Source organism: Physcomitrium patens, chromosome 9 (genome assembly GCF_059467195.1).
Source record: "Physcomitrium patens ecotype Gransden chromosome 9, ASM5946719v1, whole genome shotgun sequence".
Taxonomy (NCBI): Eukaryota; Viridiplantae; Streptophyta; class Bryopsida; order Funariales; family Funariaceae; genus Physcomitrium; species Physcomitrium patens.
In genome coordinates, this window is record NC_143418.1 from 4,095,639 (window position 1) to 4,109,000 (window position 13,362).

Below are 13,362 nucleotides of genomic sequence, written 5' to 3' on the forward strand. Positions count from 1 at the left end.
TGAGGGCTCCCTGATCCTCTCAAGGGATGGCGGGAATTACCCGCCATATTATGCCCTAATCTCTGCACCCTTGGTGAACGACACCTGTATTGGATGAATGTCGTGCAGTTCCGCAATCTGTTGGATGGTTTTCGTTCTCCTGACCAATTGGTGTCTATCCCATAAATGGTGCGGGTATGGGTGCCATTAGTTCTTGCCTTCTTAAATTCGGAACTTTGATACCCCCACTTACCCACCTTTTGAACTTTTGCTTTATCCGATTGTTTCGGAGTGTGGCAATCTTTCACTTTGGTCGTATTAGGCCTCGTGTAAGGATATACTTTTTTCTTCATTAGTTATTGTTCATAATGTGTATGAGCTTGATAATATCTAATGTGATGGTGAAGATTGTGTTGCAAAGATGAGGATGAAATATCCTGTTGTTTTATTGTAGGTAAATAAAACAACACAATATTTCCTTGTTCTTTTTTTTGATTGCCCACTTGACACATTTACAAAATTATTCTGAATGTTCTACATCCCAATTCAAAACACACAAATGTTTTCTGGAACATCCACTTTGTTTTCCCACTTGATTGAGACAAGCTATGTATTTTGATTACAATGTTTTTGTCATACATACCAATCCATTTATATTGTGGTCTTGAAAAAAATTAAATACGAATCAACTTAGAATTTCATCATCTGAAGCAATTTCATCATCTAATATTGAGTGTAAGCAATATCTTTTTTCAGAGTTAAACACACACACATATATATACTTATATTTACACATTTACCAACTTAATTCAATCATTTTTTTATGCCATCTTTTAATATTACAAATCATTAAGCTGGGTAGTTTTCTTATTATCAATATTATTATATGTAAATTGAGTTCCATGTAACAAAAATAATTCATTCAGTTTATTACTTCATACCACAGTCATTGAGATTTTGTTAAACAATAAATTTCTAATTTATTAAATACATACATTAGGGAAAAAATAAACATAAGTTATTCGCATAGGTTTCATTTTGGTTTCTTGTGCTCTCATTACCAATAGAATGCATTCAACCCTGATAATTTTCATTTTGCAAATGAGAATTGAGTTGAATGTCTTGAAGGATTGTGGGTTATGCAAAGATCATATCAAGATTAACTATCCATCTTATTATCATCAAGGAAGATGTTCCCAAATACATTATGATCAATGATTTGATTGTGTACATATATGTTAAAAAAATAATAAGTCATTCATTCATGATACATGAAATGTCATAATTTGTATTTATATATTTCACTCACACAATGACTGAAAACTACAATATATTTATAGTAAAAGTATTACTTTAACATGTAAATTTGTAAGCTATAATTATCACGGCATCCATTTATTCTTAATTACTGTAAAATAATAAACATATAATTATATATTTTATTTTATTATTTTTGGTTATTAATTATTGTGTCTATAAATTGAATCATTTCAACAGTAAAGAGTTACATTTTACCTTTTTAAAGAATGTACCAAGAATTTAAAAAAATGTAAAGAAGCTTAGAGTGATAATTGCCTATCTTAAATGAAAATATTACAAGTATTTTATGGGAAAAGCTGTTTTCAGTGTGAAATTTTAAGCATTGCAGGAATGAAGTACAACATTGTAGCAGGACACTTCAAGTTTTGTAGTCACTTAAAATGTTTAGTACTCTTCAGAATACTTTCATTTGACATGTTTGCAATTTGTAGATTGATTGAAGAAGGTTTTTTTTAAACCTTTAACTTCTCATTGTTCATTGAGGGTGACAAAAAAATTTTATCCTATGTATCTTCTCAAAGAAAAACTGGTTGACTCTTTCAGTTTCTTTCTATGATAGATAATTAGACTAAAATATCATGGTATGGTATGTTAATCATTACATTTATGTTGCTGACAATGCTTCAACCAGTTGTGTGTGTATATATATATATATATACATAAATCTATTAACACCCTCACAGAATAGTTTTAAAAATTTGAATTTAATTTTTTGATGAATATTGTTTTAAATTGACATATCCAGCATTTATCAATTGATACAAAATAATTGTAATAAAATTCATTAATAAATAATTCTCAATTGTAATTTTTTGTTTATCTCGTTTTATAATTGGCATTAAACACACGCGACTATCCAAAATCAACTGTTCACTACAAATTAATTGATTGTGGTCACAAAAATTTAAATTTGTTGTTTCTCTTTATCATTATATACATACACATTCAAATACACACTTAGCTGTGGAGAGCTATGTAGGAAAAGATATAAAAATAAAAGATCCAATTATGTGTGGCATGACTGCAACCTTAAAACATTAAATATGTTTTATAGACTTTGTGACACTGGTAAAAATTACACAAAACTGCTTGACTTTTAAGGTTGAATAGTATAGCAATGAATTTTGTTTTTAAATGCATATATATATATATATATATATGGGTTCTCATATATTAAAGTGGTAGAGTGGTATTTCTGGACCACTTTTCAAAGTTGTACATCCATTACTAGGAATTCACAAACTATGATGAGTTTGCAGTTTAACTATACTTGATATTCACCCATTTTTTACATCATGAAGTACACTGAAAGCTGAAAATAATAATAGTATTAATAATATAAACTTAATGAATTTTGCACATAGTCACTCTGTTCTGTGGATAGAAGAATCTCTCTCTCTCTCTGTATGTATATACATTGAATTAAGTGATGTGAAGGACCATTTATGCATGAGCTATTGAATGTTATGTATGTAGATCTCAATCCATATGTCAGTTGAGATGGATATGGGAACTTTCAGATAGAGCATATTTCCTCTCTCTATTTTTTACCTTTTAACATTATAAATAAATAAAAATAAAAATAAAACTCAAATCACAGACATTGTATGCAGAAGACATGCAATACATACACTTAAAGGTTAATAACAATAAAAAGTGTAGATTGGTTTATAAATTTATTATAATAGTAAAAAGTATTAATTATAATGATAAAAATTTAAAATCGTCCATCCCGCGATCAAGTTATCCATCTCATATTCTATCCGTCAACCCTCCCCTAAACCCATCCATCCATCTACAACCCACGAAAGTAATCCATTGACGCAATAATTCATCAACATACATCGAACATATACATCATTCATTCAGAACCACATCTATCCATCCACCCATCCATCCAGTGGTTGGAGAGCGGCAAATGAAGGTGTGGACAGGCTCGCGTAAACTTTCGGCAACCCCAGGGTCCACAATCTCGCGGCGCAATGCATCGAAGGGTCGAAGCAATTGTGAAATCGACAGCCAGAGGCAGCGAGATGTTTGGAATGATAAGACGAGGGAGGCGAAGGAAGTGCAGGACTTGGAAAACGAAGGAGTAGGCGATGGCGAGAGTGGTGCAAGAACAGGGGAGGGGAGGGAGCCATCAATGATGCAGAGGTCGAAACGGGAATGCCACTGCTGTGGATCTGCGAACCTCCCCCCCCCACTAGCAAGCCCCACATATGCATCCTACTAATGTGCCGCTGGGTGTATCTTTGTTGCTGGGCTCCTCCTTCCTCCTGGCGGTACTATTTATAAACAAAACTCCAGATAGGGCAGAAAGATGAGCATCGTCGCATTTAGCCAAAAATCTAGCTGGAGCTCGGATCAACGAAACGAAAATCGCTTATTAATGCGTACCGTTTCCCTAGCTCCACGTCCCCGCTTTTGAGCCCCACTCGTCCTGCTCTGTATGAATGGAGCAGAAATGGTAAAATCGGTGTCGATTTCTGCACGCTGCGACACTTCCCGCCGGGAGTGATTCTGCAGCAATCTTCGGGTACTCGTCGGTTGCACATGTCGTTTCAAAGACAGATCGTAACTGCGGCGTCGTCACGTTAGGAGCCAGATCATGACAGAGCGCGCGAAATTAAAAGCGGGGAGAGAGAAAATCGTGAAGGGGCTGCTGACCTGGGGGGGGGGGGTGCAAAAATTACCCTCTATCCATCTCACTGACAAGGGCATCAGAAATGTGCAACGTCTGGCCGGCGCTTCCCCATCTTCCCATCAACGGTACCTTGCCCTTTTATAATCTGGTGTAGGTGCAGTACACTCCACGACATTCAATGACTTGTACAAGGATTTGATCAAGTCAGATGGGTTCCATCTCCCAAATATGCAGTTGTTACAGCACTCGGAGAGGCTAGTAGCTAACCTGCTGTAGGTGATACCCGATAACATTGGCAATGAAATTACCTCAATCTTCTCAATGGGAGGAAGATGACTCCACAATGTTCGTCTTTGTGTCAGCTTATCGAATTTCCATTTAATTTGCAAGAAATTCGAGAGGAATGTGGTCATGTCCTGGTTTCCCTCGAGCATCAGGTTCGTTAAGATTCGACACTGGTGCATGCATTGCACTGGTAGCTTTGAAGTCGCGACTTCGGAGTTCGGAAGTCTTCTAGGGGCGACTTGTGGAGATGACTGTGATAGGGCAACGAAAAGGTAGGCTGTTCATGGGATTGTGACTGCACGCAGCTGATCTGGTGTGAACCCGCTGCTCGATTGTCGGGAATGTGGGGATGTGCCGTTCCAGACTGGCCCTCCCATCGCCGCGCCTCCGTTCCAGGAGCGCATTCTATATTTATTTCATCGCACATGTGCGGCGTGTTTACTGTATAATTTCTGTCAAACGGGAAAACCTCTTGATTCGATCGTTGGGTGGTGGGGGTGGGGGTGGGGGTTGGGTTGGGTCGGTTGCACGCCCTGTTCCATACTGGCAAGTTTTGAAAGTCCGTTTAACAGTCCAAGGATATTGTGTTTGATGCAGTTGGGATGTCTTGGAATAATCTCCCCGCGCAATTTCTGTCGAGAACTAGAAAAGCGTATTGTGTTGCATGTTGGGTTTGTTAACGGTATGGGCAGGCTGCATGCAGTGTTTCTATCATCGTAGGGTGGAACGTCGAGTGTAAGGTGAGAAGGGCGTGAGACGTTTGGCGCGTGACTGATTCGTCAGAGGGAGAGAGATGGAGAAATAAAGAGAGAGAGAGAGAGAGAGAGAGCCGTCCACAGAGGTTTGCCGGCGACTTCAGCTTCTCACTGTCTTGCAACGGTCTTGGAAGTGGTTCCGTAGACTACCCGCACGGTGTCTCAGGAAATCTTTATCGGGATCAGTAGTACGGCTGGTCTTCGATATGCAATATGTGTAACTTAGACTTGGTCGAAGTTTTGGTGTGGCAAGTTCAACCGCTTTTTCGAATAACAGACAGCGACTCCTGCTGGTGGTCGGCAACCATAGTATTGTTGAAAATGGCAGGGGATAGACAGTGAACATCAATCTTCAGTTTGCAATGCTCTTGCGCCTACCCCAACTCTGTATGGCAGAGGATTAGCCTCCGTTCTGGCTAAAGCAAGTAATATCGTAGAGAGAGGAATTGAGAACTTCTGTGACAGAGGGTCAGATTCTGGGATTGTGCCTGAGCAGTTGAGGATGTTGGCCTCGGTACAGAAACGATGTGTTCTAAGTGTCTTATTCTTATGCAACCCTGACAGATTACAAGTCAGCGTTTCAATATTGTCAGGCCGCAATTGAGCATCGCTGGTACAACATTTTTTGTGGATTACACATGGAAGGCACGCGGGAATTTCAATAGTTTGCTGCCTTGTTGACATCGGAGATCTGAATTTGTCGAATACCTGTTCCGGAGCTGATCTCTAGATTTAGTGAGAGATACCTACAGCTCTTTGGATTTGTGCCCGGCATTTCCAGTGAAAAAAAATGTTCATTGGGTATTAGAGCTTCATTGACAATCGATGTCGGCTTTCGGTGAATTATTTGAGGTTTCGAAAATGTTAGGACAATCAGAACGTATGGGGTCTGTGAGGATCAGTTACTGATTGGGCACACTTGGAGACTATGAGGAGAACGGGGCATAATGAAGGTCCTTACTTCGCTAGGATTGTGGTCAAAGTTCTTCCTCTGCCTGGAGATTCTCGCGTCACTTGCAATTTGCAGCACTTCAGAGCCTGGCCTGATTCAGCAGTCAGCACCGCGGAGCGCCTACTCTGACATTAGTGTGAGTGAAAATTCCTGGCAGCCAAATGTGAGGCCTCCTTGGAAACCAAATGTAAAGCCCCCTCGTTGCGACCCATCGCAGCCGAGATACGACTCGAAGTGTTATGCGAAGCTAGTCAATCAGTCACTCCGTTGCGAGTCCGACCTCGGAGGAGTGGGTTCGCTGGAGACTTTGTGCAGGTTGCGATTTTCTATTACTCTTGGGGCCAGTTCCTTCATTGTCGGAGCGGGAACCCTTGAAATTGATCACCATGTCACCCTTGCATGCGCATCGCCAGGATGCGAGATCGTTGTCTTACTATCTGGTAATCTTATTTTGGGTCCAGATTCTTCAATTAGTGGAGGTAGCCTGACAATACAAGCGGCGAATCTTACATTACTCGACAAGTCCTCAATCAACAGCACGGCTTTAGGTGGAGCCCCGCCGATTGGCACAAGCGGCACCCCATCAAACTTCGAAGGCGCTGGCGGTGGCCATGGCGGCCGCGGCGCCTCTTGTGAGCAGACCGATGACCAACTCGGTACTGGGGGTGGTGATATATACTCGTGGGAAACACTCTCCGCTCCATGGAGTCATGGCAGCCGAGGCGGCACTACTGAGGAAACGTCCCGGGACCTCGGCGGCGCAGGAGGAGGTCGCATTGCAATCACCACTGGTGAACTGTCCATTAATGGTGCCATTGTGGCCAACGGCGGGTCTGTTGGATTAAGTGGCGGCGGCGGCTCTGGCGGCAGCATCATCATCAGAGCCCAAAACATGTAAATGATCCTACTTCCCCTTACCGTTTTGCTGCGGTCGGCTATGCCGCCGTAGCATTGTCCATGGGATGCAATTTGTTTGATTATGGTTAACAATTCGAAATCAATCTCCCATGGTTAGGGTTCACTCTTCCTTAGGAGCACTTAAAATCACTTTAGCCAGTTTCACTTACGCCGCCAGGTTTTGACTGATGCGATTGCAGTGAAGGAAAAGACGGGGCTATATCTGCTTCCGGAGGTATAGGGCGGGGCGGTGGTGGAGGCGGCCGCTTAGCCATCGATTACACTCAATTGCAGGGTGTTGATATCTTCTATCATGGTGGTGATAGTTTAGGCTGCACACAGAATTCTGGAGCCGCAGGCACTTGGTTCGATGTGACGACACAGACTTTGACAATTTCGAACAACAACAAGGACAGTCAGACTGATACGGTGCTCTTAACCTTCCCCGTCCGGCCTCTTTGGGGAGGCGTCCTTGTGAAAGAATCAGCGAGAGTTGGACTTCCTATGCAGTGGAGTCGAATGCAGGTAATATTCTCGAACTGAAGGCTCTATTCGCTGAATTGGGCGTGTCAATTCTGTAATGGCGGTGACAAGTTTCTCACATCGCTGCGAACTGACTGCAGGTGTCTGGCGCAGTGAAACTGTTGTCCGAGAGTGTGGTCAGTTTTGGCGCCCAATTTTCCAGTTCAGAGTTGGAGCTGATATCAGATGACTTTGTCATGGAGAACTCAACCCTGTTGGTTTATGGAGCGCTGCGGCTGACGGCGAATACGCTCTCATTGAGAAAATCTATGATTGATATTGTTGCCAGCTCAGATGAGATGCTCGTTGCGGCCTCAGCTGTGGAGGCAAGCAATCTAGCGTACATACGAGTGAGTGTTCTGCTCAGTTTTTCTGACTTTCTCGTCGCTCTTGGTGATGATATATATATACACACTGGTTACTGGTTGTGTTTGTAACTCAACTGACGTTCTTGATGCGGAAACGGTTTGCAGGGAGGGTCAACGATCAGATCAAACGCAAATCTTGGGGTCCATGGGCAGGGTCTGTTGCAGTTGCAGGGTCCTGGGGATTCTATCATGGCACAGCGTCTGTTCGTCTCCTTATTCTTCAATGTCATCGTAAGTTCTCGCATTACTACCACTGCCACAGCTCAAACAGATGAATCAAGAAGCAGAAATGAGTGCTTTGATGTCCATTCTGTATCTGTCAAGAGCAGAACCCTGACGAGAGATGCTTGTGCAGATCGGACCAGGTGCTACGTTGCGGGCGCCACTAGATACAAATTCTCCCATTCAAGATCAGTAAGTTCACAGAATACATTAAAACATTTCTCTTGAGCTGTGGATGTACGTGAGTGGCCAAAGTATTTCTCCTTGCATGCCATTTATGACTTCTTCAAGAAAGTGCACTGACCTGACTGCATCGGTCACATTGCCTCACAGGATTACGAATATGTACTGTAAGAAGTCATTTTGTCCCACGGAGGTTCTAAGTCCGTCCGAGGATTGTACCCTGAATGTGTCATCACCATTCACCCTTCAGATTTGTCGAGTTGAAGATGTAGATATCTTTGGCGTGATATCAGGAACCGTAGTGCATATACAGCGGGCTCGGAATGTCACCGTCAACCGTGAGGGGGTACTCTCTGCATCTGGCTTAGGTGTGTCGCTCACCCACAAGGCTTGTTTTACCTACCTTTTCTTGACAACTGTCTTTTTTTCCCGTGGAGTGACTAGTTCTTTGAAAACCCCAATTTCTTGTGCCAAATGATCTAACTTATTTGCGCACCCTCAGGGTGCGTAGAAGGTCTCGGAGTAGGGAACGCAACGGACAAGGGCGCAGGAGGTGGAGGAGGACATGGGGGCAAAGGCGGTGCAGGAGTTCGGGATGGAATAACATCAAATGGAGGTGATAGCTATGGCAGTGATGAGTTGCCCTGTGAACTTGGTAGTGGTGGTGGTAATCCTGGCACCGGCAACTCCACTGCAGGTGGTGGACTTATTGGTTAGTAGCCCTGAACCACTACTAATATGTTAGTCTGGTTCTCTGATGACTCTATTTAATATGACCAATGGTCTTTATTTTGTACTTTGGCTGCGTTTTAGCCAATTCCGGGGCTGTATTAATGGCTTCTGAATTTGCTCTGGCGCCAGTCGTGGGATCAATGGAGCACCCAGTTACTGTGCTCGACGTCTATGGTGTAGTGGCTGCCGACGGAGCCAGCTCCACAAGTAACGACCCAGTGAGAGTTGAAGTTGCAGGATCGGGAGGTGGCTCCGGAGGAAGTCTCTTACTGTTTCTGCAGACCATTACTTTAGGGAACGGGTCTCGTCTTTCCACTGTTGGTGGAAAAGGTAGTGCAGTTGGTGGTGGCGGTGGGGCTGGAGGACGAGTGCACTTGCACTGGGCTCACATTCCCATTGGAGAGGACTATGTGCCCATCGCCACCATAGCGGAAGGTCGTGTCGACACGAGGTGGGTCCCAAACTTTTACATTTTAAACTGTGCACCTTTCGGAGTTATTGCGCCTCCTCAAAAAGCACCATGTTTTTTTTGCACCGTATTCACTCAAGGCTACACGACATTTTTTATCAAATTGGTCAGGATTTTTGTGCGCCAATGTTTCCGCTCGAAATACTCATCCCTATATTGTATAGTGTTATGAGTGCAGTATGTTTGTGTGGAAAGTCCTGGTTGATAGAGTTGGCACATGGTGCAGTAATAGGATTTGCTTCCGATGGAAATGGTCTGTGATGCAGTGGAGGAGCAGGTAGCAACGATGGGCTCAAGGGCGATCACGGCAAGGTCAGCGGGAAGCAATGTCCACGCGGTCTCTATGGCCTTTATTGCGTGGTGAGACACGGAATTCATCGAGCTTAGCACAGTTTCTAATTTATTTTCCATTTCTGTGTATTGTTGTAGCACAACTTCACTGTTTTCAATCACTAACAGCTGCGTATTGGACTTGTTATATATCTGAAACAGGAATGTCCTGTTGGAACATATAAGAATGTGACGGGCTCATCACGTGAGCTCTGCAGAGAGTGCCCTCCATTGCCTCATCGTGCCAAACATGTATATGTTCGTGGTGGTGTCTCGGAGTCAACTTGCCCATATCAATGTATCTCGGAGAAATATCGGATGCCTCACTGCCACACTATGTTGGAGGAGCTAATCTACACGCTTGGAGGCCCGTACCTATTTGCTCTGTTCTTAACTTCGGTGATGATAATTCTGGCTCTCATGTTGAGTGTGGCGCGCATGAAATTAGTTGGCAATGACGACTACTCTCGCACGACTGCAACGCCGCGAGGACTTCACGTCGAGCAATCTTTTCCATTCCTGGAGTCTTTGAACGAAGTGCTTGAAACCACTCGCGTTGAGGAGTCCCAATGTCATATCCACAGAATATACTTCATGGGGTCCAATTCGTTCAATGAGCCGTGGCATTTGCCGCACTCTCCTCCGGACCAGATTGTCGACTTTGTGTAAGTTTTGTGTTCCCTTCAACAATTTCCAATAACCGAGATACGATGCACATACATGAGTTCTCTTGTTGCCAATTCTCTTATGTTGCAAATGTGGTTCACTGCAGATATGAGGATGCTTTCAATAGGTTCGTAGAGGAAGTGAACGGCTTGGCGGCGTACCAATGGTGGGAGGGCTCAGTGCACAGCATTTTAACGCTCGTAGCGTACCCCTTCGCGTGGTCGTGGCAGCAATGGCGTCGATGGGAAAAGCTACAGCGATTGCAGGAATTTGTGCACTCTGAATACGACCATGCATGTTTACGCTCGTGCCGGTCTCGAGCCCTTTATGAGGGATTGAAGGTGTCGGCTGGGCCAGACCTGGTATTGGCATATATAGATGTCTTTCTTGGAGGCGATGAGAAGAGACTACCGACTTCACTACACGAGCGGATGCCAATGTCGATCATCTTCGGCGGCAACGGGAGTTATCTATCTGCTTACAATTTTCACAGTGACAATCTTCTCACTAATCTTATGTCACAGGCAGTGCCAGCAACAATGTGGTATAGGTTGGTAGCCGGATTGAACGCGCAGCTGCGGACTGTCAGGAAGGGATCTCTACGCAGTACCCTCTTACCTGTCATCAGCTGGCTCGAGTCTCATGCCAATCCCTGGCTTTACGAACACGGGTTACGTATCGATTTAGCCTGGTGTCAAGCTACAGTGTCAGGCTACTACCAACTAGGGTTACTTCTTAATGAAGCTGATGATATACCGCAATGCTTCCAGTCTGCCACACTGCTCAACATGCCTCCACGGTCTCCAGCCAGTTTGAGTACAGGGAGCTTTGGTTCTGTTGAGGAGGGCACACTAAGACGACCCCAAAGCTGGCATCTGAGCCCTAGCTACTCCTCACTAGGGTCCCGGCGACGAATTGGCGGTGCGACACTGGATGCAGTGTCCGTGAAAACACTGGAAGACGGACATTTCCCAGCGTTTCCGCTGTCGTTCCTCCTCAGGAACACTCGACCAGTTGGTCAGCAGGCTTCTGTGGGCTTAGCCATTTCCTTGCTGATTCTGGTCGATCTGAGCTTAACTCTTCTTATGTTACTGCAATTTCACTCTGTCGGCATCGAAGCAGTACTCCTGATTGTGTTGTTCCTCCCGTTATCTTCAGTCTTACCTTGTGCAGCTGGGCTGAACGCCTTGTTCAGTCATGGTTCCAAGAGGTCAGCGGGTCTGGCGCGTGTATATGCTCTTTGGAACGTATCGTCCATTGTAAATGTGGTAAGTAGCTCTTACTCTAGACCTCTTACTGGGCAATAAAATTCAGTCATTCTATGACAAAATAACTCACCTCCTAAAGTGTTCCTTCCTACAATCAATGTCAGTGGTTATTGGTCGTAATAGATTTTCAGTTTCTGCGGATTTGGTGGTGCGTGCAGCTGGTGGCATTGACAATTGGGTTTCTTCATTACGACATGGGAGTAGCTCTTCATGCAAATCATATACATCCTAGGTTCATCAAATCGTAAGTAATTCTACACCTCACAGATTTTATGTTCTCTTTTCCATAGCCCTTCTAATACAATGTGCATAGATGTCATGCTTGTTGAAAGTTAGTGATCTTGGTTTTTACACAAATGCATTATGATGGAAGAATGCATGGCATGTGAATGCTTTCTGCAGTGAGGAAGACACCTGGTGGGTGCTCCCTGCTCTTCTTCTGTTGGTTAAGTGTGTGCAAGCGAGGACAATCGATTTACACGTAGCCAACCTTGAGATCCAAGACCGTTCACTGTATGCAAGCGATCCCTTCAAATTCTGGGAGCCTTGATCGACGACACCAGACTAAAGAACATGAAAATTTGGCAATGCGAAGCAGCGGCTAAAGATGAGAATTGCACTCAAGTTTGCTTTCTGATGGCAGCCCTGTTTTCCAAATTGATCGGAAAGCAACTATCTCGCACTCTGGTCATTCAAAGAGGTCATTTACAGTCGTTAAACTGAATAGTTTTTTGTAGCTCGAGTGGTGCAACTCAAGTTGCTGTTTCAACAGGTACACACAGGAGAGAATTTAGGTTTTTGAGATAGGAATGTAATGTACAAGAGGTTCATTGATATTTACTTACAGGTAGTTATTGATTTTGCCCATGTTTTTCCATTTGAGGAGAGACCAGTGGGGCTAAAGAATTGTTTAGTTCCTCCATGTTAGTGACAGAACTGGACATCCTGAGACATTGTTGTCGAATTACACTCCCTAATTCCGGGACGAAGTTCCAAACAGCAGCAACTACTTATGTGAATTTCAAATAGATTTTCGTCCAGATTTCCTATTTAGTAAGTTTATGTTGCATAAATTAATTTAACAAGTTCTGTTGTGATTCCTTAAATACACTGGCGAGGGAAAAAACTGTCAACAGCAATTTTTTCAGATGAAACCTTCAATCATCACTGGGACAGTCACAAACATCTGAACTTGTCTACAGAAGAAACTCTCGTTGAAACTCTTTGTTTCGTCGAACGGATAGTACATACAGTGAAAGAATCTTCACAAAGGATTGAATGTCTATTGATAGAAATTAGGGTTTTTGTGAAACTACCTGCGAATTGCTGATTTTCGGATGAAAATTGTTGTGAAATTTTTATATATTGGGTATTTTTGGATTTTATTATTTTTATTTTTCACCTATTGTCTTTAAATATGGTGACAATACGTAGCAGTAGAATCCTTCTCCATATCTTTATTTAATTTTTTTAGATGGATAGGAAATAACTAGGTGCATGGTATATATAAAATTGTGGACCCTTACATAACTAGAATCTTGGATTTGAACCAAGGAGTTGGCACTCATTTATACAAAAAATACTATACATAAGTAATACTTTTTTAAGCAAAAGTATCTTTACTTGAACATATTACCTTCATTTTCATTAGATATCCAAGGTAAACATGCATGGCACAAGTTTTTAGATTTATCTAAAATTTTAATATGAATGAATATTTGCTACAAAGATTTATCCTCTTTGTGTGCCAATTTGAAATAGTTTCTTTAT

At 42.9% G+C, this 13,362-nt stretch overlaps 2 protein-coding genes and 1 long non-coding RNA gene across 3 annotated transcripts; 2 read left to right on the forward strand and 1 right to left on the reverse strand.

Annotated features, from left to right (window-relative positions):
- Positions 1-2,943: 2,943 nt before the first annotated feature.
- On the reverse strand, positions 2,944-4,003 carry LOC112286641 (uncharacterized). Its single transcript, XM_073536250.2, has 3 exons — positions 3,993-4,003; positions 3,697-3,877; positions 2,944-3,584 (listed from the first exon to the last, which is right to left on the reverse strand). Exons 1-3 carry the CDS (start codon positions 4,001-4,003, stop codon positions 3,177-3,179), a joined length of 600 nt encoding a protein of 199 aa, XP_073392351.2. The 3' UTR covers positions 2,944-3,176.
- Positions 4,004-4,225: 222 nt separating this feature from the next.
- On the forward strand, positions 4,226-5,763 carry LOC149988340 (uncharacterized). The gene is made up of 2 exons (XR_016504686.1): positions 4,226-4,500; positions 5,548-5,763. It is a non-coding gene; the product is annotated as an uncharacterized LOC149988340 (long non-coding RNA).
- On the forward strand, positions 5,739-12,632 carry LOC112286640 (uncharacterized). The gene is made up of 13 exons (XM_024528716.3): positions 5,739-6,829; positions 7,033-7,357; positions 7,456-7,704; positions 7,828-7,953; positions 8,078-8,136; positions 8,278-8,495; positions 8,630-8,839; positions 8,989-9,310; positions 9,595-9,688; positions 9,821-10,323; positions 10,431-11,592; positions 11,751-11,836; positions 11,995-12,632. Exons 1-13 carry the CDS (start codon positions 5,931-5,933, stop codon positions 12,140-12,142), a joined length of 4,401 nt encoding a protein of 1,466 aa, XP_024384484.1. The 5' UTR covers positions 5,739-5,930; the 3' UTR covers positions 12,143-12,632.
- Positions 12,633-13,362: the final 730 nt, after the last annotated feature.

What these genes read in the sequence shown, in the direction of transcription:
- LOC112286641 (XM_073536250.2), bottom strand. An exon ending in GACGTGGAGCTAGGGAAACG is followed by an intron (nt 3,585 to 3,696) that starts GTACGCATTAAT and finishes GTTTATAAATAG; the next exon opens with TACCGCCAGGAGGAAGGAGG.
- LOC112286640 (XM_024528716.3), top strand. Translation starts at nt 5,931, where the DNA reads ATGAAGGTCCTTACTTCGCTAGGATTGTGGTCAAAGTTCTTCCTCTGC. An exon ending in CCTTATTCTTCAATGTCATC is followed by an intron (nt 7,954 to 8,077) that starts GTAAGTTCTCGC and finishes ATGCTTGTGCAG; the next exon opens with ATCGGACCAGGTGCTACGTT. An exon ending in GAAGGTCGTGTCGACACGAG is followed by an intron (nt 9,311 to 9,594) that starts GTGGGTCCCAAA and finishes TCTGTGATGCAG; the next exon opens with TGGAGGAGCAGGTAGCAACG.